Source organism: Mauremys reevesii, linkage group 4, assembly GCF_016161935.1.
Source record: "Mauremys reevesii isolate NIE-2019 linkage group 4, ASM1616193v1, whole genome shotgun sequence".
In the NCBI taxonomy this organism is placed as follows: domain Eukaryota; kingdom Metazoa; phylum Chordata; order Testudines; family Geoemydidae; genus Mauremys; species Mauremys reevesii.
Genome location: NC_052626.1, coordinates 142,762,083 through 142,786,871, shown reverse-complemented (window position 1 = coordinate 142,786,871; position 24,789 = coordinate 142,762,083). Strand labels below are relative to the sequence as shown.

General features: G+C 46.1%; 1 protein-coding gene across 13 annotated transcripts in view; it reads right to left on the bottom strand.

Annotated features, from left to right (window-relative positions):
• The window catches only part of LOC120405177 (sodium/hydrogen exchanger 10-like), a 195,040-nt gene that overhangs the window by 137,315 nt on the left and 32,936 nt on the right, over nucleotides 1-24,789 (bottom strand). For 12 of the 13 annotated variants that reach the window (XM_039538539.1, XM_039538536.1, XM_039538534.1 and 9 more), the window contains 2 exons: nucleotides 11,371-11,470; nucleotides 815-958 (listed from right to left, as the gene is read on the bottom strand). The exons of the other annotated variant lie outside the window; for it this stretch is intronic. In XM_039538539.1, coding sequence (XP_039394473.1) covers nucleotides 815-958; nucleotides 11,371-11,470 — 244 coding nt within the window. The remainder of the gene's footprint in view (nucleotides 1-814; nucleotides 959-11,370; nucleotides 11,471-24,789) is intronic. 13 annotated transcript variants of the gene reach the window in all.

Genomic DNA, 24,789 nt, shown 5'->3' with positions numbered 1-24,789 from the left:
GGTTTTTGTTTTTTCTGTTTGACCAAAATTCCCACAGCCGTTACCTTCAGAGAAGCTGTCATCCTGTCCTTGTTCTAAGGGAAATGCTGCCTTTCTTTGCTAGCAACTGACCCAGTACTTCCTCACTGGCCTTCACCAGCCAAGAACTACTCAGAGCAAAAGACATGGTTTTGGAACAAAGTGCTCCCAAAATTGCTAGTTCCTCACAAGTCACAAACTAAACTCAGAGAAGATATAGCATTTGTCCCCTTCAGATTCCTTTCTGCAGCCATAGAAGCAGACAGTTCATTCCCAATCCATATGATTTTATCCATAAAATCTGATATTTTGTCCCAACAGACTCAACCACAGAATGATGACAGCTTGAATTACTTAAGCTGTATGCCACACAATTTTGCCATTCAAAATTTTGTAGAACTTCCTCTTTGCCTCTTATACAACCAGGCCATGAGAGTTCAAACATTCTCTGTGAGGCAACTGATCAGACTCAGCCCATGATTTAGCAAAGTAATCCTATTAACAAGGTTATCCTGCAAGCCCACAAAATGCTAAGCATTAATGTAATTCCAGCAATTACTGTTAGAAGCTGAATTCATTGCTGTTAGTGTTAAATAAAATCTAAAATAAACATAGAATTGTATTTCTGAAAGCACCCCAACATGCCAGTGCCTGCATAAACAAAGAAAACGCAATGCAGTTTAAAACATCATAAAACAGATAATATTTTTAAAGCCATATGTGCAATCATGATTTAAAAAAGGCAGGGGGATGGGGCAGAGGGTTGTTCTACGTAGGGGCAAACAGTAGTCCTTACCTTATAAGATTCAGTGAAAGATAGAGTGTTAAGATATAAAACAAATCACGAATAGTCACATATGGAAAGGTTTTTACAGCTATCACAATTCCAGTTATAACGAATATCATAACATGAGCCAAAAATGTCAGCATTGCCCAGAACCTATGTTAAAGAAAAGCACGGAGATAGATTATAAAAAACACAGCACTAGCTTCATTTCAGAATAAACATTAATGTAATCCTCATATTGGTTGTTTATTCACAGACTGTAGTTGGAAGCTATTATCTGCTATTGCCTGCTATTATCTGGAACATATTGTTACAGTATATCACCAAGGGTCAAGAATTTAACAAGATTCAAAGAGGGACTGGCAGCAGCACCCCTATATTCACCCATTTCATAGGACTATGATAAATTTTGTACGAAGTATGCCTTGTGAAGTATCATTTGAAAAGTTACAATCTGCTGAACATTATTGTCTGAGTAAAACGTGTATCAGCATTGTATATTAATTTATAAATTCTGCTATATGATTGTTACTATAATACGCTATAATTCTGGATAATACGCATAAAACCAGTTTTTCAGAAACAAAGGCACACTGGCCAGGGCAACGTGTTAAAGCAGCCATTCACCAGCAGGCGGGAAGGTGTAAACAAGAAATGTACATTTCATCACAGAGATGGTTCATACCTCACATCGGCAACAGACTGCATCTTGCCTGCATCGCAGCTTGAGGTAATCCTCAAAGAGGGGAGAGTGGTATAAAAATGTGAGACAATGCCCTCCACTTCACCTTTTCTCCTCCCATCCTTTTGCTGATAACATCAATGAATACCTGGAGGACACTGAACTAAGGGGTCCAAGGCTGCAAAGAGACCCAGCCTATGAAATTTACTACAGCTTATGGTCAGAAAAACCTTTTGCTTTTAAGTTCACTTAACCTGTTACATTGGGTATTAAATTGCATTTTTTTTCTTTTCTTTTCTATCTTGACTTTTATGCACAATACATTTACCTTCTTGTTTTATCTAAACCTTGTGTTTGGATTTAAGTGTTTGGGAACCATTGCTTGGGATATCAAGATTTGTCCATATCATTTTCCTTAGATGAAATGACAGACTTTCTATGAGCTTGTATTATTCAGGAGAGTACTGAGAAGTACAAGATGCACACTTCTGGGGGAAAGTCTGGGAGTGGAAATCTGCTGATGTTCTTCTGCAGTGTAATTCATGAGTGGCTAGCTAGTAGCACTCAATGCTGTGTAGCTTGGAGCAAGTTACACTCTGAAGGCTGTGTGTTAATGGAGCCTGTTTTGCCTTTTGTCACTGTCACCGTATGTGTACTGGATGCTGCTGACAGAGGCAGTACTGCAGTGCTACACAGCAACATTCATTTGCCTTTGCAAGGTAGCAGAGACGATTACCATTCCTATTGCACCGTCTGCCATTGTAAACTGGCGATGAGATGATGGTTATCAGTCATTTTGCACCGTTTGCATTTGGAAATTGGCAATGATGGTTATCAATCCTTTTGTACCATCTGCTGCTGTCATGGGTGCTCTTGGCTGGCCTCGCTGAGTGCATGCTGGGGGTGCATGGACAAAAATGGGAATGACTCCCTGGGTCATTCCCTTCTTTATGTTTTGTTTAAAAATAGAGTCAGTCCTGCCTAGAATATGGGGCAAGTGTACTAGAGAACCAGAGAGCACAGCCACTCCGTGTCAGAGCCCCAGAGATCCTGCAGAAATGATGAGCTGCATGCCATTCTAGGGGGTGCCCCTGCAACAACCCCACTCATTGCTTCCCTCCTCCCCCAACCCCCTGGGCTACTGTGGCAGTGTCCCCCCATTTGTGTGATGAAGTAATAAAGAATGCTGGAATAAGAAACACTGACTTTTAGTGAGATAAAATGAGGGGGAGGCAGCCTCCAGCTCGTCAGGGAGGAGTACAGAAATCGGTTTAAAGAGCCCTTTATATCGATATAAGGGGCTTCGTTGTGTGGACGGGTGCAGGGTTAATTCGGTTTAATGCTGCTAAATTCGGTTTAAACGCGTAGTGTAGACCAGGCCTTAGACTCAAAACTATCTTAAATCCCAAGACTGAGAAATTAACTCCTGAACCACTAAGAATTTTCAAGTCCATGATATGGCATAGTGCAGTGGTTCTCAACCTTTCCAGCCTACTGTACCCCTTTCAGAAGTCTGATATGTCTTGTGTACCCCACATTTCACCTCACTGAAAAACTACTTGCTTGCAAAATCAGACCTAAAAATACAAGTGTCACACACACTGAAAAATTGCTTACTTTCTCATTTTGCCTGTATGAAATTTTAGTTTGTACTGACTTCACTAGTGCTTTTTTATGTAGCCTGTTGTAAAATTAAGCAAATATCTAGATGAGCTTATGTACCCTTTGGAAGATCTCTGAGTTGATTACCACTGGCCTAGTGGATAGGGGGAAGCTGCAGTTGTGATTTTAGTAAGGCTTCTGACACACGCCCACATGACATTCTCTTAAGCAAATTACAGAAATGTGGTCTACATGAAATTACCACAGATGGGTGCATAACTGGTTGAAAGACCACACTCAAAGAGTAGTTATCAATGGCTTCCTGTCAACCGGGAGGATGTATTTAGTGGGGTCCCACAGGGATCTGTCCTGGGTCCAGCACTATTCAATATTTTCATTAGTGACTTGGATAATGGAAAGCATGCTTATAAAATTTGTCGATGACACCAAGCTCAGAGGGGCTGCAAACATTTTGGAAGACAGGATTAGAATTCAAACTTGTTAAATTGGAGAAATGGTTTTAAATCAACAAAATGAAATTCAGAGATAAGAGCAAATTTCTACACTTAGGAAAGAGAAATCAAATGCACAACTACAAAATGGGATGGGAGGAGAGACAGGGAGGGAGTGGGAGCTTGGGGGAAGAGGGTTGAGGCTAGGGACACCATCCCTGTCCATCCAGCTAATAGACATTGATGGACCTATCCTCCATTAACTTATCTAGTTCTTTTTTGAACCCTGTTATAGTCTTGGCCTTCACAACATCCTCTGGCAAAGAGTTCCACAGATTGACTGTGCATTGTGTGAAGAAATACTTCCTTTTATTTGTTTTAAACCTGCTGCCTATTAATTTCATTTGGTCACCCCTAGTTCTTGTCTTACGAGAAGGAGTAAATAACACTTATTTACTTTCTCCACACCAGTCATGATTTTATAGACCTCAATCATATGCCCCCCCCAAAAGTTGTCTCTTTTCCAAGCTGAAAAGGATCAGCCTTATTAATCTCTCCTCATATGGAAGCTGTTCAATACCCCTAATCATTTTTGTTGCCCTTTTCTTAACCTTATCCAATTACAATACATCTTTTTTTGAGATGGGGCAATCACATCTGCATGCAGTATTCAAGATGTGGGCATACCATGGGTTTATATAGGGGCAATATTATATTTTCTATCTTATTATCTATTCCTTTCTTAATGATTCCCAACATTCTTTTCACTTTTTTGACTGTTGCTGCACATTGAATGGATGTTTTCAGAGAACTATCCACAATGACTCTAAGATCTCTTTCTTGAGTGGTAACAACTAATTTAGACCCCCATCATTTTATATGAACAGTTAAGATGTTTTCCAATGGGCATTACTTTGCATTTATCAACATTGAATTTCATCTGCCATTTTGTTGTCCAGTCACCCAGTTCTGAGAGATCCTTTTGTAGCTCTTCACAGTCTGACTGGGAATTAACTATCTTGAGAAGTTTTGTATCATCAGCAAATTTTCCCTCCTCACTGTTTACACCCCTTTTTCCAGCTCATTTATGAATATGTTGAATAGAACTGGTCCCAGTACATGGCCCCTGGGAGCAACACTATTTACCTCTCTCCATTCTGAAAACTGACCATTCATTCCTACCCTTTGGGCTAGTCTACACTTACCTGCCGGGTCGACGCGGTGAGTTCGACTTTTCGGAGTTCGAACTATCGCGTCTAATCTAGACGCGATAGTTCGAACTCCCCGCGCACTCCGGTTGACTCCGGTACTCCACCACTGCAAAAGGCGGTGGCGGAGTCGACCTTGGAGCCGCGGACTTCGATCCCGCGGTGTCTGGACTGGTAAGTAGTTCGAACTAGGGTACTTCGAGTTCAGCTACGCTATTCACGTAGCTGAACTTGCGTACCCTAGTTCGACCCCCACCCTTAGTGTAGACCTGCCCTTTGTTTCCTATATTTTAACCAGTTACTAATCCATGAGAGGACCTTCCCTCTTATTCCATGACAGCTTACTTTGCTTAAGAGCCTTTGGTGAGGGGCCTTGTCAAACACTTTCTGAAAATCTAAGTACACTATATCCCCCTATGCTTTTACTTTTAAGTATAAATGTGCTTCAACAGAAAGAGCTGTGTGGTAACTTGTAACTGCTGACAGCATACTATTCATAGCCCTTAGAGAAAAAGCAAAGCATTGGACCTTGTCTTTAGGCAGACTGGCTTGCTGGGGATATTAAAGTGTAAGGCAGGAAGCTGTCTAAATTTAAAACCCTGATCAGGAGGGAGAGAAATGTGAGTCTCCTTCCAAGAGAGGTGATGGTTTGGAGTTGGAAGGTATCCTCAAGTGACTATGGTGGTGTGGTGTATGGAGGATTTACAGGTACAGATACCCTACATATTGTTTTGATAAGCCGCTGTTGTGCTCCCTTTGGGTTTGTTTTTTGGGTTTGGTAAGTTATACTGTTTCATTTCAAAGAATAATTGATTTATGTCTCCTCAGAAAGGATTACATGAAAAATAAGATACAAAATTACAGCCACTTTTCATGTATATTGTTTATATGCTTCTTAAAAATTGGTAATTGTAATTTTCTGAATATTTACTTTTTGAAAAAAGCAAGAAATTATAGATGACAGTACCTACTCCGTTTTCTGTTCTAAATGACATTTTTTTAAATTTTGTAAGTTGTATTCAAATTGAAGTTGCATTACAAATGTTTTGTTTGAACAAAGTTTAATTTAATTGCTTTCAATATATTGATCAATGTGGCTCTGAGTGGTGATATCCTTGTGGCAAGCTGAAATAAGTGAACAAGCTAGACTTGGACAAATGAAGAGATAGTCAAGTGATTTTTGTGGGAGAGAATTTAAAGAGATTCACAGGGGCCGTTTCATATGAGATCAAATTTTTTTCACTACAGATATAAATAAGAAGGTTACTCACCCTGTGCAGTATCTGAGGTTCTTTGAGATGGTTGTTACTGTGGGTGCTCCACTTTAGGTGTTCATGTGCCCTTGCACTTGTAATTGGAGATTTCTGGTAGCAGTGCTTGGTTGGGTTGCACCACCTGAAGCAGTTATCTGGTGCTATGCGACCAACCCCCTCTCTGTTCCTTCTCTGCTGCAGAGCATCTAGTGAGAAACACCAAAGTAGAGCGGAGAACCGGCAGTAGTGGAGCACCCATGGGGACAACCATCTCAAAGAACTTCAGTTACTACACAGGGTGAGTAACTTTCTCTTCTTCTTTGACAAATGTCCCTGTGGGTGCTCCACTTTAGGTGACTTCAGAGCAGCGCCCTTCGGTGGAGGGAAGGGGCTTCGGAGTTGAAGTCATGGTAGATGATAATGCAGTAAGATCAAATAGTGCATCAGATGATATGTGATATTCTAATGCACAATGTGTAAATGTATGGGCCAAGGCCCAAGTTTACACTATACAGATGTCCATAAGAGGGACATGGTTAAGAAATGCTGTTGAAGCCGATAGAGCTCTGGTGGTACGTGTGTGAATCCTCGTTGGAGGTTGATGATCATATTGGTGATAGCATAATTAGAAACATTCTGAAGTCCATCTGGACAGTCTTTATTTAGATATAGCATCTCCTTTTGACTGTTCAGTGATTGAGATGAATAATTTTGGAGACTTCCTGAACGTCTTTGTTCTGTCTGTGTAAAAGGCTAGCACACCGCAGACGTCCAGGGCATCTAGTGTTGACTCCCATCTATTCTCATGAGGTTTTGGGTAGAATGTTGGTAGGTGGATGGGTTGGTTGAGATGGAATGATGAGACAACTTTAGGTAAGAACTTAGAATGAGGTCTTAGGGTAACTATCTTTGAAGAATATTATGAATAGTAGGTGTGCCGTGAAGAATATTATGAATAGTGGGTGGCGGATGTGATGGCAACAAGAAACTCTGTGAGGCATTGAAAGGTGAGGAGGGAGCACGTCGCTAATGGTTCAAACAGGAGTCCAGTGATGCCCCGGAAGACTAAGTTAAAATCCCATAATGGAGAAGTAGTTCATACTTCAGTATAAAATGTTGCTGAGGCCTTTGAGAAAATGCTTGGTGATTGGGTGCACAAAAATGGATAAGTCGTCCACCTTGTGGTGGAATGCTGTGATAGATGAGAGGTACACCATGATTGAGCTCATGGAGAGGCCCGATTTCTTAAGTTCCAGCAAGTAGTCCAGTATCAAAGGTAACGAGGAAGAGATTGCTGTGATCTGTTTCATTTGGCACTAGGTATTGTATCATCTCCATTTGTAGATATATGTGATGGGTGGTTGTTCTGGGACTATTTAATAAAATGTTCTGTACTTCCTCTGAGCATGTAATTTCAGGTCCTCAGAGCCGTGGAGTAACCATGCCATATGATGGCGTCTTTCTAAGTCTGGGTGAAGGATATGGCCTGCGACCTGAGAAAGGAGATGAGGTAGAAAAGGAAGAATGTGTGGCTGGCACACCACCATTCTGAGAAGGTAAGGGAACCACATTTGTCAAGGCCATATGGGGGCTATCAGGATGCCTTTGGACTTGTCCAATCTGATCTTGTGATTCTGAATGATGTGCAGGTCTCGGCCCTCAACCAAAGTCTCAAAATTGCTGCCTTGAGGTTGGTTGTTGAGATGTAGCAGGCTGAGGTGGAGGCTATCTCCGCCCTTGTTGTTCATATCGTCTGTGTGGTTGCATATAGTGAATGGACCGGAATCTCTGTGAGGCATAATATCTGCCCTGTCTTTTCTTGATTTTAGGTGTATAAATGCTCAGGGACTTCAATATTGCCCTTGAGTGTGTGGAGGGACTCATGTGTTTTTGCTGCAAAGAGTTTAGGCCCTTTGAATGGAAGATCTTCAACTGTCGATTGCACCTCTCAGGGGAACCCAGAGAGATGTAACCAAGATGCTCTTCTCATCACTACCACAGTGGTTGCAGACTTTGCTGCTGTGTCTGAGGAGTCCAGGGCATCCTGCAATGCTGTCCTGGCTATAAGGTGTCCTTCCGAGATAATGGACATGAACTGCTCTCTTTTCTCCTCAGGAATAAAAATCAATAAAGTCTGATAGCTTTGAATAATTAGTATGGTCATGTTTGGCAACTAATGCCTCAAAATTGGTGATCCTAACATGTAGAGTCGCCAAGAAGTAGGCCTTACAGACAAATAGGTCAAGCCTCTTCCAATCTCTATTATAAGGCATGTTTTTGCAGTGTTGTTGTCTGCCCCATTCGTTAACTGCATCCACCACCAAGGAATTTGGTGTGGAGTGTGAGAAGAGGAACCCCATTCCCTTTGCCAGCCTATAATATTTTTCAGACCTCTTGCAGATGGGTGGGATTGTTGCTGAGGTCTGTCAAATTGACTTTACTGATTCCTTAATTGGGTCATTTATGGGTAGAGCAATTTTGGAACACGATGTCTGTAAGCTGTCTAGGAGTTTATGTTGTGCTTCCTGGACGTCTTCCACTGAAACGTCCAATTAGCTCGCAACTCTCTTGTCAAGGTCTTGAAATTGTTTGAAATCATCTCCTGTATTGGAAGGTGGGGCATGATAGTGTTGTTGGGGGAAGATGATGAAAAGTGGGCTGCTTGTGCCATCTCCTGCTCAGAGATCTCATCCTTCTCTTCAGTCACCTCTTCTGGAAGCTCAGATGGTCCCAGCACCAAAGGTAAGGGTGAATGACACGCTCAACCTGGGTAGGCTGGGAGATTTGTGGTGTTGTGAGGGGTATTCCACCCATTGGCTCCAATAAGTCCAGTGTAGTGGAAAAGGTGCCCATACCAGAGTCAATCTTTGGGTTCAGTATGATATCCCCTTTGTGGTGGTTGATTTGGTCTGGTAGGCATGCAGATGGGAGAAGAATGGTGTGACGATTACCGGTATATTTCCCCTTCGTCCTCATCCTCATCACTTGAGAACGGGAGAGCAGATCGAGGTAGAGTGGTGAGGTGGCTCGGTACCAAACATGCCTGAGTGACATCGGTGCTCAGGATAGGAAATTCTGGCATCGAGGTGATCATTAGGTCCTTCTGGTGCAGGAATTGCTGTGGTGCCAGTAGCATCAGTGCCTTTAAAGGTGTAGCAATCAGTACTGACTGTTGCAGCATGATTGACGGTGTTGATGCGTGCACGGATTGCGTTATACCAACAGAAGTTTGCACCACGATCTGCAGCGGTGCCGAGCCGCTCAGCGCCAGGTGTCTAATTAGCTCTGTCGGCACTAAAGCATGGGGTTTCGGTTTTCCCTTACTGCCCGTGTCAGAATGAGCCTGCTTGGAGTCTTTTGATCTTTTGGTACCCACGGTACTGGAGGGTCCCACTACTTCGGCCATGGAGAAGGCCGGTGCGCTCGGTACCAATGGGGTTTGCTAGTTTGAGGAACACCATTTTTTGGCAGATTCCCAAGGCAGAGAAGTTTTGGCCCACTTTTTGCCACCTTCTTAGAGGGATGATCTTTAGTTTGAGCCATGGAGGAAGGATTGCTGACAGGTGGGGTCTATCTATGCTTCAGGGTCAGATGCCAGCTGGAGAGACTTCTCCGTTAGGCGGAATTTAAAATTGTAGGTCTCTTGCTTTCCTGATCCAGGTTTTTAGGTTGTGGCACTGTGAGCATTTTTGAGGTATGTGTGTCTCACCGAGGCAGTGAACACACTGCAAGTGCCTGTCAGACACAGGTACTGCAAGTCTGCAGGTGAGGCAGCATTTAAAACCCAGGGAACCAGTGATGCCTCTCAGAGGAGTGTTTCCCTCTGTAAGGGGAAAAACTAATAGCCTACTCTAACAGTTAACAACAGAAACCTAAACTTCTGGTCTGAAGAAAAAACAATTTTTTGAGAGATAAAATAAATTTAATGGGAAAGAAGAGGAGAAAAGAATTAACTATAAAGAGCAAGAATTAAATCTAACTAGTGAAAACTATGGTAATAAGACTAGGCACAGAGGTGCTGCTAGATGCTCCGACTCAAGCCAAAGGCGGTAGAAAAGGAACTGAGGGTACATCTACACTACGGGATTATTCCGATTTTACATAAACCGGTTTAGCAAAACAGATTGTATAAAATCGAGTGCGCACGGCCACACTAAACACATTAAATCGGTGGTGTGCGTCCACGGTCCGAGGCTAGCGTCGACTTCTGGAGCGTTGCACTGTGGGTAGCTATTCCGTAGCTATCCCATAGTTCCCGCAGCCTCCCCCGCCCCTTGGAATTTCCGGGTTGAGATCCCAGTGCCTGATGGGGCAAAAATCATAGTCGCGGGTGGTTCTGGGTAAATGTCGTCAGTCACTCCTTCCTCTGGGAAAGCAACGGGTGGCGATGCAGTCCGAAATCAAAATAAAAAAAGAGCTCCAGCAATGGCGTCTGTGTGGAGATTTTTTAAAAATGATTTTGAATTTCGTCTTCTGTAACGGAGCGCTGATAGAACAGATTTGCCTGCCCTTACTGCGATCACATCCGCATGGTCCATGCTGGAGCTCTTTTTTTATTTTGATTTCGGACTGCATCGCCACCCGTGCTGATCAGAGCTCCACGCTGGGCAAACAGGAAATATTCAAAAGTTCGCGGGGCTTTTCCTGTCTACCTGGCCACTGCATCCGAGTTCAGATTCCTGTCCAGAGCGGTCAGTGGTGCACTGTGGGATACCGCCCGGAGGCCAATACCGTCGATTTGTGGCCACACTAACCCTAATCCGATATGGTAATACCGATACTAGCGCTACTCCTCTCGTTAGGGAGGAGTACAGAAACCGGTTTAAAGAGCCCTTTATATCGATATAAAGGGCCTCTTAGTGTGGATGGGTGTGGCGTTAAATCGGTTTTACACTCCTTAAACCAGTTTAAACGCGTAGTGTAGACCAGGCCTGAGAGGGGGTTGGTCTCACAGTGCCAGATAACCACCTGAGGCAGCACCAATGGGGACTGTGCATGTGCAACCCAAACAGGCATTGCTACTACAAATCTCCGATTACACACACAGGGGCACATGAACACCTAAAGTGAAGCACCCCTAGGGACCCTCCTCGAAGAAGAACCTCAAGGTACACTCCTTCCACAAAGCCAGAAGGGATTAAGGCAACTTTTCTCTGTGTTTTAACCAGAACGCTAGTTTGTTTGTTTTTTAATTATGAATGAACCACTCCACTGGAAGAGCATCTAATCCAGGGACCATTTGTATGTTCCATTATTGATCAGATTAGTCTGCTTATAAACACAGTTCCCTCTCCTGACACATAAGTAGCAACAAGGAATATCCTGAAGGACATAAAACAGTTAATTTAAAATGGAAGTAAATACTCACCTAAAGATAAATTCATCAACCCCTGGACTAAAGCTTACAGAATCTAAAAGAATTCCCAAAACAGTGAGCGAGATAACACCAGACATTCCAAGCCATTCAGCTAAAGAGAAGAAAAACAAGTACATTAAATCCCATTTAATTTACTGTAGGTGACAAACTATATTTTAATTCATTATTAGATTTGCCTACTTAAAATAATTATTTTAAGTTTGCTTTTTGGGGAACTTTTTAAATGTGTTATTTGTACTATTGGAGAAAATATTAAAAATAAGTTTTGGCAATATAATTAAAAAGAGAAACATAATTCCTTCAAATTCTTCTTTTTCTTGTTATTGGTTCCTACACTGGTAGGTTCCTAAATCAATTATTTCTCTTGCATTTTTTTAACTATGCTAAAACTACCCAGGCTAGTTTGTTTGGTTTCTTGCTTCAGCACCAGCCTTAAAAGTGATATCATCATAGGTCTGGAAATAAATAATATTTATTTAGTTGAAACAACTGAGCTATTAAGGGACATATTACATTTTGATTTCCCACTAGTCTAACAAAATTTTCTCTCCCCCCACTCTAATTTTTCACTAGCAGATTTACTGATTTGAAAAGAAGAAAATAAACTGTAACTCTATAACCAGTATTGTCAAAAAATGCATGTAATCTCTTTGGTTTAAATTTTCAGGCAACCCTAACACTCAAATCAGTCAAACTATATCAAATCAAGACAGAGCATGTAGCTAGTGGCTCAAAAGGGGAACCCGTCAACCGGGCCAGCTCCAAGTTCAGGTCCCACTGCAGGACTGGGGGCCTAACGTACGGGAAGAGATGATCCAAACCCTTAAGGAACTTGTCAGTCAAAGCATGGGAGAATACTGTGTGCCCCTGCACCAGCTGGTGGAAGGCCGATATGGCCGCCAAATGCACCTTGACAGACGAGGGCGCTAGGCCTTGGGCTCTGAGATGAAGGAGGTAGTCTAAAATGAGCTGGATCGGGGCAGCCACAGGTGAAACGCCCCACTCAGCTGCCCACTGGGAGAACTGAGACCACTTTGCCAAGTAGGCTCGGAGCGTGCAGGGTCACCTGCTTTCCAAGAGGACGCACTGAACCCCTTCCAAGCATGTCCTCTCCTCCCAGCCTAACCATTGAGCAGCCACGCCGTGAGGTGGAGTGCCGCTAGGTTGGGGTGGAGGCAGCGGCCCTGGTCCTGGGAGAGCAGGTCCAGGCGTGATGGTAATGGCCACAGTGGGGCGACTTCCAGGCTCGTGAGGGCCCCGCACCAATGTTGCCTGGGCCACGCCGGGGCAATAAGGAGGACCCATGCCCTGTCTGTCTTTATCTTTTCCAGGTCCTTGCCAATCAGTGGGATCGGGGGGAAGGCATAGAGAAGTTGGCCTGATCAGGATAGAAGGAAGGCATCGGAGATAGCACCCATTCCCAGCCCCCCCACCCCAGAGCAGAACCGGGGACACTGGCGGTTCTACTGAGTCGCAAACAGGTCCACCTGGAGAATTCCCCACTCTTGGAAAAGTCTGTGCACCACCTCTGGGTGTAGAGACCACTAGTGCTGAGAGGAGAAGTCTATGCTCAGGCGATCTGCCCGCGAGTTCCAGACGCCCAGGAGGTGGTAGGCCTGTAGGCAAATGTCGTGGGCTATACAGAAGTCCCACAGCCCGAGGGCTTCCTGGCAGAGGGCAGAGGAGTCAGTCTCGCCTTCCCTGTTGATGTAAAAACATCAAGGCAGTGTTGTCCATGAGAAGAGACGGTTACTCACCTTGTGCAGTAACTGGGGTTCTTCGACATGTGTGTCCCTGTGGGTGCTTCACTTTAGGTGTTCGTGCGCCCCTGTGCTCATAGTCAGAGACTTTTAGTAGCTGTGCCGGTTGAATTGCATATGCTTGGTCCCTGCCTCATGCTGCTGCAGGCAGTTAACCAATACTGTGCAACCAACTCCCACTCAGTTCCTTCTCCACCGCAGAGACTAATAAGGAAACTCTGAAGTAGAGGGGAGAAGGGAAGGTAGTGGAGCACCCACAGGGACACACATCTCAAAGAACCCCAGTTACTGCATAAGGTGAGTAACCTTCTCTTCTTCTTTGAGTGCTGTCCCTGTGGGTGCTGCAGTGCCCTCCGATGGAAGGAGGGGCTTTGGAGTTGAAGTCGTGACCTCTGACGGTAGAGAGCATCCGAAAGAGGTATCAGATGTTGCCTGTTGCTCTAAGGCATAGTGCTGTCTAAAGGTATAGGCTGAGACCCAGGCAGCAACTCTACAAACGTCCGTGATAGGTACATTGTGCAGGGAAGCCTTGCAGGCTGATAAGACTCTAGTGGGATGTGAGTGAATCCCCATGAGGGATTGGCAGTTCAACTGATGATAGCAGAGTTTTGTGTGATTATGAATCTACATGAAAAGTCTTTGTTTAGAGATGGTGCTCCTTTTGGAGCATTTAGTGATGGATAGAAACAGTCTGGGTGATTTATGGGATCGTTTAGTCCTGTCAATGTAAGAAGCCAATGCTCTCCGAACATCAAAATGATGGAACGTGTAATCTGTTCTATCTGTGTGGGGTTTAGGGGTGTGGTCTAAGGGAGGCTTTATCCTCAAAGAAGACCATGTATGGGGGTTCCACCATGAAAACCCACGGTGCTCCCACATGTCTGACAGATGTCATTGCTATAAGAAATGCTACTTTCATAGAATGGTGTAGCACTGATTATGTCATCCTGGGTTCACGTGGGGAAGAGATGATGATTTGAAGGACCAGGTTCAGGTCCCATGGTGTAGTGGGCTCACAAAGTGGGGAGGGATAGCTCAATGGTTTGAGCATTGGCCTGTTAAACCCAGGGTTGTGAGTTCAATCCTTGAGGGGGCCATTTAGGGAACTGGAGTAAAAATCTGCCTGGGGATTAGTTCTACTTTGAGCAGGGGGTTGGACTAGATGACCTCCTGAGGTCCCTTCCAATTCTATGACAGTTCAGGGTAGGCATTATTGAGTCTTCTGAGGAAGCATTGGGCCAGTAGATAGGTAAAGACAGGATGGCAATCCACCTTGGAGTGGAATGTTGTGATGGTAGGTAGATTGACTTTTATTGAGCTCATGTATAGGTCTGACCATCTGAGTTCTAATAGGTAATGCAGTATAAAGGGTAATGTCCCTGGGATGGAAATCATCCATTTTAGTTGGCACCAGACCTTAACTCATCTCCCCTTCAGGGTGTATGGGAACAGTTCATTTCTGTTCCACTGTGTAACTATATTTTGTACCTCCTCTGAACAGGTCAGCTCAGGTTCTGAGAGCCATGGAGGAGCCATGCTCTGAGACGGAGTTTCTGTGGATGCAGGACACAGCCTGAGTCCTGGGACAGCGGGTGAGACAAAGTGAGAGTATGATTCATAGATGCACAGTCATACTGAGGGGTAAGGATACCATGGTTTGGCGAGACCATGATAGTAGAATTACTGTGGCCCATCCAGCCTGATCTTGTGGATCACTCGGTCCAAGAGAGGAATCGGAGGGAAGGCACAGAGAAGGGGAGCGTTCCACTCGAGGAGGAATGCATCGCCTAATGACTGCACACCGAGACCTGCACCAGAACAAAAACGAGGGTGTTTGGTATTTTGTGCAGTTAATAAAAGGTCTACTGAGGGGAACGCCCGGTGTTCAAATACATGTAGGAGTACTGAAATACATGTCAAGCTCCCTTCGCGGTCCTGAGAAATTTGTCTGCTGAGGGTATCTGCTGTGGTGGTGTGGATATTGAGGCTGACACACCATTGTCAGGGTTTTATGGCTTGCACAGAGGTACTATGAGTGTGCTCCCCCTTGTCTATATATATAATACATACAAGCTGAGGCTTCAAATAGCCTTGTCCTTGATGAATGGCAGGAATTGGGAGCAAGCGTTGCGGACAGCTTAAAGTTCCAATAGGGTTATATGTCAAAGGGATTCTGCAGGAGACCAGCAGCCCTATACAGAATGTGGGTGCAGGTGTGCTCCACATCCCAGGAGTGAGGCATTTGTGGTCTGAATGAAGGATGCCCCCATGCATACATTGGTCAGTTTTGCCCACCAGAGAAAGGGGTCCTTTATTTTGCCTGATATCGTGAGGTGCTTGTTTATGCTGTGCCTGTGTGGAACAAAGTTGATAAGTAACCTTCCTTGTAGGCAAACAATGTTTAATCTGGTGTGTCTGACAGCAACTGTTGTGGCTGCCACGTGGTCATGGAGTTGGGGGCAAGTCCTAGCAGATTCCTGTGGGCTATTTCACAAAGTGAGTATGAGGCTGGTGAGAATGAAAGAACATTGGCTCGGTAGTGAGGCTATAGAGAGTTGAGGTGGGCCCCAATGAAGTCCAGCTCTTGCACTGTTGTTAGAGTGGGCTTCTCGGTATTTATTAGGAAGCCCAGATTCATGAAGAGGGTTACCACCTCTTCAGTGGCTTGCAATGCTGTCTGCTGGGTTGATGCTTTTAGCAGGCAGTCGCTTATAGTGTGACCATCTTGAATCATTGTGTTTCTGACGAACCTGTTGAATTATCGGAGGTTGAGCATTGGTCTCCATCCACCAGAGTTCTTCTTAGGGGAAGCTGATGGTTGGGATGCAGCTTGAGAAGCAGATTGTTGTCCCCTCAGGGCCTGTGTCTGTGACCCTGTGAGTCAAATCACCGCTGTTGTTGTGAATACATTGGCCAGTAGTATCGCTGGGATGTAAAGTAATTCCTCTGTTTCCTCTTCGGTTTGGGGTTATAGGTTCCCAAGGATCAGGGAATCGCTCATGAGTCCGTGAGTGAGTGGAGTGAGTCGTCTGTCCTTTTGGCGAATAATTTGGGCTGGCAAGTCTTCCACCATGAATTACACCTCTTTGGAGAAGCCAGAAAGAGAGAGCCATGAACTTCTCATTGCACCCACCGTCAACGGAGGTGTTGCAGCCCTGTCCTCAGAATCAAGTGCTGCGAATTGTTCTCCCTTTTTCTTGGCAATAAATTAATCAATTTGAACATTTTTGTGTAGTTTGTATAATTTTAGTTTGTTAGTAATATTGCATAGTTGGCTATGCAGAGGTGAGGAGTAGCCAAGGAGTAAGCCTTATTGCCAAAACTGATCAAGTTTTTTCCAGTCCTTATCATGAGTTGTGTTTCAGGGCTGTTGTTGCATGCCACGTCACTGGACTGCGTCTGTCACTAAGAAATTAGGCACTGGATGCGAAGTCGACACCCTTTGTTGATATACACCTCCTGTTGGACCTTCTGCAGCCGCAGGGGCAGCATCGGGGGCCATGGGGCCCATTGATACCACGGTGCCGACCAAGGAGCCCGGTGCCACTGCTGTGGCACCAGTGGAGCAGGCTGTTCAGCCTCACTGGCCTGTCCCATTGATCAACGGCTACAAAGGGAAGCCGGGCTGGTGTATGATCTGTGGCTGTCCCTAGACTGGGATGAGCGGCAGCATCAGGAACGGTGCCAATGGTAGCAACTGCTCTGCAATCAGCTCCGGTGGGAGGATCCGCGACGGCGAGGTGCCAGCAATCGACGCCCAGGACTGCAGGAGTGGTACTGCAGCGGGGTCCTGGAGTGAGACGATGAAGAGGAATGGTGCCAATGTTCGTGTCACAACTGGTTACAATAGCCCCTCAGAGACAAGGACTTTTGGTGCCATCAGCCTTGGTCTCGAGCGGAGCGGTGCCTGGAGCTCCTGTTAGTCAGAACCCAGCCAGACAACCTGGTAGGGGTCGAAGGTGACCGGCGTGGACTACCGCACCGGGCGGTGCGCTGAGCAGCAAACAGCGTCAGAAACATTCCCTCGACTGCAAACGGTACCGAGCAGGGGGGCCACTGTGGAAATCCCAACAGTGGCTTGCCTCTGGACCAGGGAGCCAGCGTTAGTGGTGCCCCTGGCACCAGCAGTACATAACGTCCCAGGCCATTTGCAGGGCCTCAGGCGTGGTGGGCATCCAGACAGTCAGGGAAGCCTGCTCCGAATAGGCCACGCTACTCTGCTTGACCTGAGTCGGAGGCCTGGAGGCCAATGAGGACCAAGGACTGCCCAACATGCGTCTAGCTTCTCCCTCAGTCTGCTCCGGGGCTGCAGCATAGAAGGTTTCTTCTTAGCCTTCTTGGAGTGCCCCAAGGATGGGAAGCTGTGCCGACTGGTAGGTAGCACCGAGGGTCACCGCGCGCCGACACTGCGGTACCCGGTGCCCAACGAACAACAGTGCTAGAGGAAAGCTGCAGACAAGCTGGAGCAGAGCAGTTCGCAAGCACCTTCATTGGCAGCAAGAAGGAACTGAGGGTGGGGGAAGCACACAGCGCTCCTTATACTGCGCCATGGAGGCGCCACTCCAGGGGTCATAGAGGCGCTCCCCTATGGGTACTGCTAGGGGAAAATCTTCTGGCACCAGTGCACATGGCGAGCACACACACCTATTGTGAAATACACATGAGCAGTCACTCAAAGAAGAAAATAGCCTTCTCACAACCCCCGTAATACAATAATTATGGTACTCTAACACTGTCTCTGGAAGGGCTCATAGGCAGGCTGGTTGAAGCAATACTTGTGGCAAGGGGAGGAACCATAGGCAGTTTTGGGGACCTAACATTACCCTGGCAGAGTATCAGTCAGACTGTATCAGTCCCTGGAAAAATACGGCAGTGCATAAATATTCCAACACACATGTGAGTGAAGGCAAGGTTACTTACCTTGTACAATAACTGAGGTTCTTCCCACTGTGGGTGCTCCACTTTATGTATCAGTGCACTCCTGCACCATTGATCAGAGAATTTCAGCAGCAGTGTCCGTCTGGATCGCTCATGCAGAGTGGTTGTCTCACGGCACTGTTGGTGCCTCATCTATCATGCGTGTGACCCAACCCCCTCAGTTCCTGCTTTACCGTAGAGTCCCTAATGCAAACTCCAAAGTACAGGGTGAGGGGAGGATGGTGGGTAGTGGAGTACCCACAGGGACACACATCTTGAAGAACCTCAGTTACTGCACAAGGTGAGTAACTGTCTCTTCTTAGCATGATGTCTGTATGGGTGCCTCACTTCAGGTAACTGTAGAGCAATGCCCCACTGTGGATCAAAGGAGCTTCAGAGTTGCTTGAGTGATCGAGGATAGCACTGTGAAACTTAACAGTGTATCCAATTCTGAGCCCTGAGTGACTCCTGGGCTCCACGCACTGCTCCCGCCACATGCCCCAGTTGCGCAGGTCCCATTGGCCAGGAACCACAGCCAACGTGAGCTGTGGGGAGCGGGGCCTGCAGGCAGCACGTGGAGCCCCCTGGCCCCTCCTCTGCCTAGGAGCTTCAGGACCATGCCAGTGGGAGCCGAGGAGCCCCCCACACTGAGGTAAGCGCCCCACCCACCCACCAACTCCCTGCTCCTAGCCCTGAGCCCCTTCCCACACACCCAAACTGCTGCTGCTGGCCGCTGCAGAAGTCACAGAGGTCATGGAATCTGTGACTTCTGTGACCTCTGTGACAGACTTGCAGCCTTACTGATGATTGCAGGCAGGATGCCCTGCGCATTACAACAGCTTTGGCTGTTCTTGCCACCATATCTGCCACATGAAGGGACACCTGTAGTGCAGTTCTGGCGACAAGTTGTCCCTAGGGGAGTAAACCTTTGAACTGTTCCCGCCTCTCCTCTGGAAGGTCATTAATAAAATAATTCAGTTTGCCATAACTGTCATAGTCATATTTGGCCAGGAGCATGCTGTAGTTTGCCACACAGAACTGTAAGGTCTCAGAAGAGTAGACCTTTTGCCTCTTCCAGTCCTTATCTGTGGAGTAGATGTATACTAGCAGCAAAGAGTCCTGTGGCACCTTATAGACTAACAGACATGTTGGAGCCACAGGACTCTTTGCTGCTTTTACAGATTCAGACTAACACGGCTACCCCTCTGATACTAGATCTATACTGTGGCTGTTTGCCATGTTGGTTTGAGGCCTCCATTACCAGGAAATTGGGGGGGGGGGGGAGAGGAGGAAAGGAAGTTTATATCCTTGGCAGGCATGTAATACTTCCTGTCCACCCTCTTACATGTTGGTGGGACAGTAGCTGGTGTTTGCCAAACAGTCTCTCCTGGCTTCATCAGGGCGTCATTTATGGGTAGCGCGGTTTAAGAGGTCTGGAGAATCTGGAGGAGTTTGTGCTGCGTGTCAGACACAGGGATCTCCTGACTCTGCGCCACCCTTTTAAACAGTTTTTGGAACTGATTAAAATCATCAGCAGTGATGGGAGCATTATGGTTTTGTCTGGTGATGAGGAGTTATGTGCAGGTGAGATCATGTCCTGCTCTGTGCCCTCCTCTTTCTCATCCCCCATTTCCTCAGGGACATCAGAGGTCTCCGGTATGCAGCACGGTGGTGGCAATCTTATCTCTCCTCTAAGAGGGGTTGGAGGTCAGTTGTAATGTGTCCTGTATGTTGCCCATGGGTCTCAGGGTGACCATTGCATGGGAAAAGGCATGGGTGGGCACATCCATGGCTGTCCGGACTAAGGCTGAATGTCTTGCCCATATTGAGCCCTTGATTTCATGGGTCCCAAAGGTGGTCTGTTTTTGACAGGTGAAGAGTGGTGCAAAGCGAAAGCAACCTCTTCCTGTTTATCATCCTCATTGCTAGAGAATGGAGGGGCAGTGGGTGAGGCTGATTGCTCCGGTGCTGTATGCTCTGGGGAGCCATCGGTGCTGAAGAGCAGCAAGAGTGGTACTGAGGATACCATGATGTCTTTCTGGTGTCGAAACTGATGTAGTGCCATCAATTTTGTTACCGATGTCAGTATTTTAGATGGTGCCATGAACAGTCCCGATGGCTTCTGACCTGACTTGCTCAGTGTGGACTATGCCATCTTCATCCTCTCTGTCAGTGCCAAGGAAGTTGTCGGCACTAGTGGTGGTGGCACAGCCATTGGTGAGCGTTTTGGCACTGTGTATTTCACCGGTGTTGTTGGTGCCATAGAGGAGGAGGAGGAAGGTTTAGATATGTGCCTTGACTTCTTTTCTTTCTAATGGGGTCCCAGTGTGGATGGTGCCAGAGGTGCCTGGTGCCTCAAAGGTGCTTACCCGCAATGCGGTTGGCACTGAGGACAGCGACCTAGCAGGAGACCATTTTTTTTTAGTCTTTGCAGTGAGGTCATAGCTCTTTTCCTCGATCTTTTTGAGGAATGAGCCTTATCCTTCACTGAGGGTGATGTACCTGGGAGTCTTTTGGCCAGTCAGATGAGCTTCAGATGGAAGTCTTGATCCTGTCTAGCTCTGGCCTTCAAAGAACTGCACTGAGTGCACTTCTGGGAGATGTGTGACTCACCAAGGCAATGGACACAGAGGGAATGACTGTCAGGCAGGGATAGCGTCTCAGAAGGCGCCACATCTTTTAAAACCCGGAGAACCAGGCATTGTTGAGTGTGGTTGAACGTTTCCTGCTCTGAGGAAAGAAAAAGAAAAAAATTAAGTAACTAAGACTAATGAAGACTAGCTAAACTACTACTAACTATACTATGAAACTTAAAACTATTTTGAACTAGTTTTTCTAGGTTTCCAGCTCAGGCTGGGACCAATTGAGAAGGAACTGAGGGTGTCGAGTCGCACATACAATAGATGAGGTGCCAATGGTGCTGCAAGACAACCACGGCGCACGCACAATCCAGATGGATACTGCTGCTGAAATTCTCTGATCAACAGCACAGGGGTGCACAGACACCTGAAGTGGAGTACCCACAGGGACATCATTCAAATTAAGAATATCTTTCTACGTAAAAAAAGTACTGTGCATAGTTTTCAAATTTAAATAGATTTCTCTTACCTGTAAATGGTATTTCTGTAATGGGAAATGTCAGTCTCTAACAAGATGAAAGTTTTGCTTAAGTCACTCTTGAACAAGCAGAAATGACTAGTGAAAGAGCAGAAGTTCTGGCCACCAATGCAGGTGATCTAGCAGCCTCCCCCATGAATGCTATTTAACTCACAATAAAGTATATTTATAAGTTGAGAGGGGAGAGGCACTTGGCTGGAGTGAGAAATGGTTAAAGAAGAGTAAGAAAATCACACCCAAGTTTGGCTCAAGTGAAGCACTTAACCAACGATAATACAACAGAAAAAACTTGAAGTTGAAACTACATATAAAGAAAAAGTGATTGGCCTCACTGAAAAATATTTCAGAAATAGGACAAACAACAAATAAGGGTATGTCTACACTACCAGAGTAGTTTGATTTAACTTAACTCGAATTTGTGGAATCGACCTTACAAAGTCGAACGTGTGTATCCACACTAAGGACAGTAATTTGACTTTGTGAGTCCACACTAACGGGGAAAGCATCGACATTGGAAGCGGTGCACTGTGGGCAGCTATCCCACAGTTCCCACAGTCCCCGCTGCCCATTGGAATTCTGGGTCGAGCCCCCAATGCCTGCTGGGGGAAAAAAATGTGTCGAGGGTGCTTTTGGGTAACTGTCATCATTCAACCGTCACTCCCGCCCTCCCTCCCTGAAAGCGCCGGCAGGAAATCAGTTCGCGCACTTTTCTGGTCAGTGACAGCGCGGACACCACAGCACTGCGAGCATGGAGCCTGCTGCGATCATCACTGCAGTTATGGCCGTTGTCAACTCCTCGCACCTGATCGTCCACCTCTTCCACAGTCAGCTGCTGAGAAATCGGGCGAGGAGGCTCCGGCAGCGCGGTGAGGACATGAAGTGTGAGAGTGGCACAGACCTCTCACAAAGCACGGGACCCTGCGCCGTGGACATCATGGTGGCAATGGGTCATGTTCATGCTCAGGAACGGAGGTTCTGGGCCCGGGAAACAAGCACGGACTGGTGGGACCGCATAGTGCTGCAGGTCTGGGATGAATCACAGTGGCTGCGAAACTTTCGCATGCGTAAGGGCACTTTCCTTGAACTCTGTGAGTTGCTGTCCCCTGCCCTGAAGCGCAAGGACACCCGGATGCGAGCAGCCCTCACTGTGCAGAAGCGAGTGGCCATAGCCCTCTGGAAACTTGCAACGCCAGACAGCTACCGGTCAGTAGCGAACCACTTTGGCTTGGGCAAATCTACCGTGGGGGTTACTGTGATGCAAGTAGCCCACGCAATCGTTGAGCTACTGCTCTCAAAGGTAGTAACCTTGGGAAACGTCCAGGTCATCATAGATGGCTTTGCCGCAATGGGATTCCCAAACTGCGGTGGGGCTATAGATGGAACTCACATCCCTATCCTGGGACCGGACCACCAGGCCAGCCAGTATATTAACAGGAAGGGCTACTTTTCAATGGTGCTGCAAGCACTGGTGGACCATAGGGGACGTTTTACCAACATCAACATCGGATGGCCGGGCAAGGTTCATGACGCGCGTGTGTTCAGGAACTCTGGTCTGTTTAGACGCCTGCAGGAAGGAACTTTCTTCCCGGACCACAAAATAACTGTTGGGGATGTGCAGATGCCTATAGTGATCCTTGGGGACCCAGCCTACCCGCTAATGCCCTGGCTCATGAAGCCCTATACAGGCACCTTGGACAGTGACAAGGAACTCTTCAACTACCGGCTGAGCAAGTGCAGAATAGTGGTGGAGTGTGCTTTCGGACGTCTCAAGGGGAGATGGAGGAGCTTACTCACTCACTCAGATCTCAGCGAAACCAATATCCATTGTTATTGCAGCTTGCTGTGTGCTCCACAATCTCTGTGAGAGCAAGGGGGAGACCTTTATGGCGGGATGGGAGGTTGAGGCAAATCGCCTGGCTGCTGATTACGCTCAGCCAGACAGCCGTGCGATTAGAAGAGCCCAGCGGGAAGCGCTGTGCATCCGGGAGGCTTTGAAAGCTAGGTTCCTCGGTGAGCGGAGTAACCTCTGACTGTTACGTTTGTTTACAGAGAAGCTGAACCTGCCCCCGTTTCTTTACCCAGTTAATGTTGACTATCCTCTGCAGTTACATACCCCGTTCACCCCGCTCCCCCACTTCCAACACACGTTTAAAAATAAAATGCATGGCACTTTGTTAATGAACACCGTTTTCTTTATTACTGCTTTGGCGGGAAAGGGTTAAAACTAGGATGCAGACTGTGGTGGGTAGGGTGTGTACTGATGTAAAGACCGCTTCTAAACTCGTGGAATGACAGGCTCCTGCTCCTAGAGCGGTCTGCAGTGCCGGACTGGTTGTTTCAACGGAGCCTGCCATCCCTCCTTTTCGGGACTCTGTGTGCGGTGGCTGTGTGACCTTTTTGCGGGGGAGGACGGTTACAGATTCCCCTGCTGCGTGGCTCTGTGGTCCAGGACAAGGACCGCTGCAGAAGATCTGTAACCGCCCTCCCCCGCCACAAAGTCACGTACCCCGCACCCACACAGAACATGAAAACCACCTCACAGACCGACCAGGGTGCCTACTGACTGCACTTGGTGTGTGACCTGCTGCTGATCCTGCCCCCCTGTATTTTTAATAATCAACTAGACAGTTAGGGGATGAAACTGGGATTGGGGTTTGGGTGAGTCAGGAAGGGAAGGACTTCTCAAAATTTTGCATACTAGCAGTGCAAACCACAGTACAACAGAATAATGGTCTTATCGACTCTTAATAGATAAGAAAACCTCTCTTTTCTCTGAATGGGTAAAATCAATCTCTAACTTAAGGGGATCTGTGCACTATTTCCTCAACAATAGGGCAGGAAAATTTCTCAAGATCATAAGTTAAAAAAGCCTTGAAAAAAGCTGTATCAGCACAAATGCAAGTGTCTATATTGTCTGTGATCCAGAACGTTATACGTAACACTGATACTTATTATGATTCACCTGGAAAAATATTTGTGTGGGCTTTTAGCCTCTCAGAATAAATGAACAAATTCTCATGAACCCCAAACCCCTATTTTCTATTTATATAAAGTTGTGTGGCCTTTTTAATGATTTAAATATGAAGGCATCCCTTTCAGAGAGGCTAGAGCTTTGAATTACCTCTGAGAGCACTGTGCATTGTAGTTGAGAGGTTTGTCATGAGACAAAGATTCCTACCCAGGCCTGGATGCACTACCTTGTCCACCCGATTTGAAGAACACCAAAACTACAGAAAGCTTGAGCCTCAAATCTAAATTCTGCAATTTCATTGTCTACTTATAGTTCTCCAAAAGTGACATAAGCAAAAAAAAAAGTGCTATGTAATATACTGACTGTCCATGTGAGGCCACATATTTGCACTGAAAACTTTATGTGGCCATTTTGCAAACACCATATGTAATATTTTGTAATCTTTTTTCTTTTTAAAAGAATATAATTTAACAAACTAATCATGTTAAACTTACATAAATAAAATAAAAAAGATGTACAACGTAGCCTTGTTAATGTTAGTATGAGAACAGTAAAACTTTCATTTACTGACCTGCAGTGCTTAAAATTGTTTAACCGTTTACAGTTTTTCCATTTATTAGTTTTAATTCCTCTCTACCCTGCAAA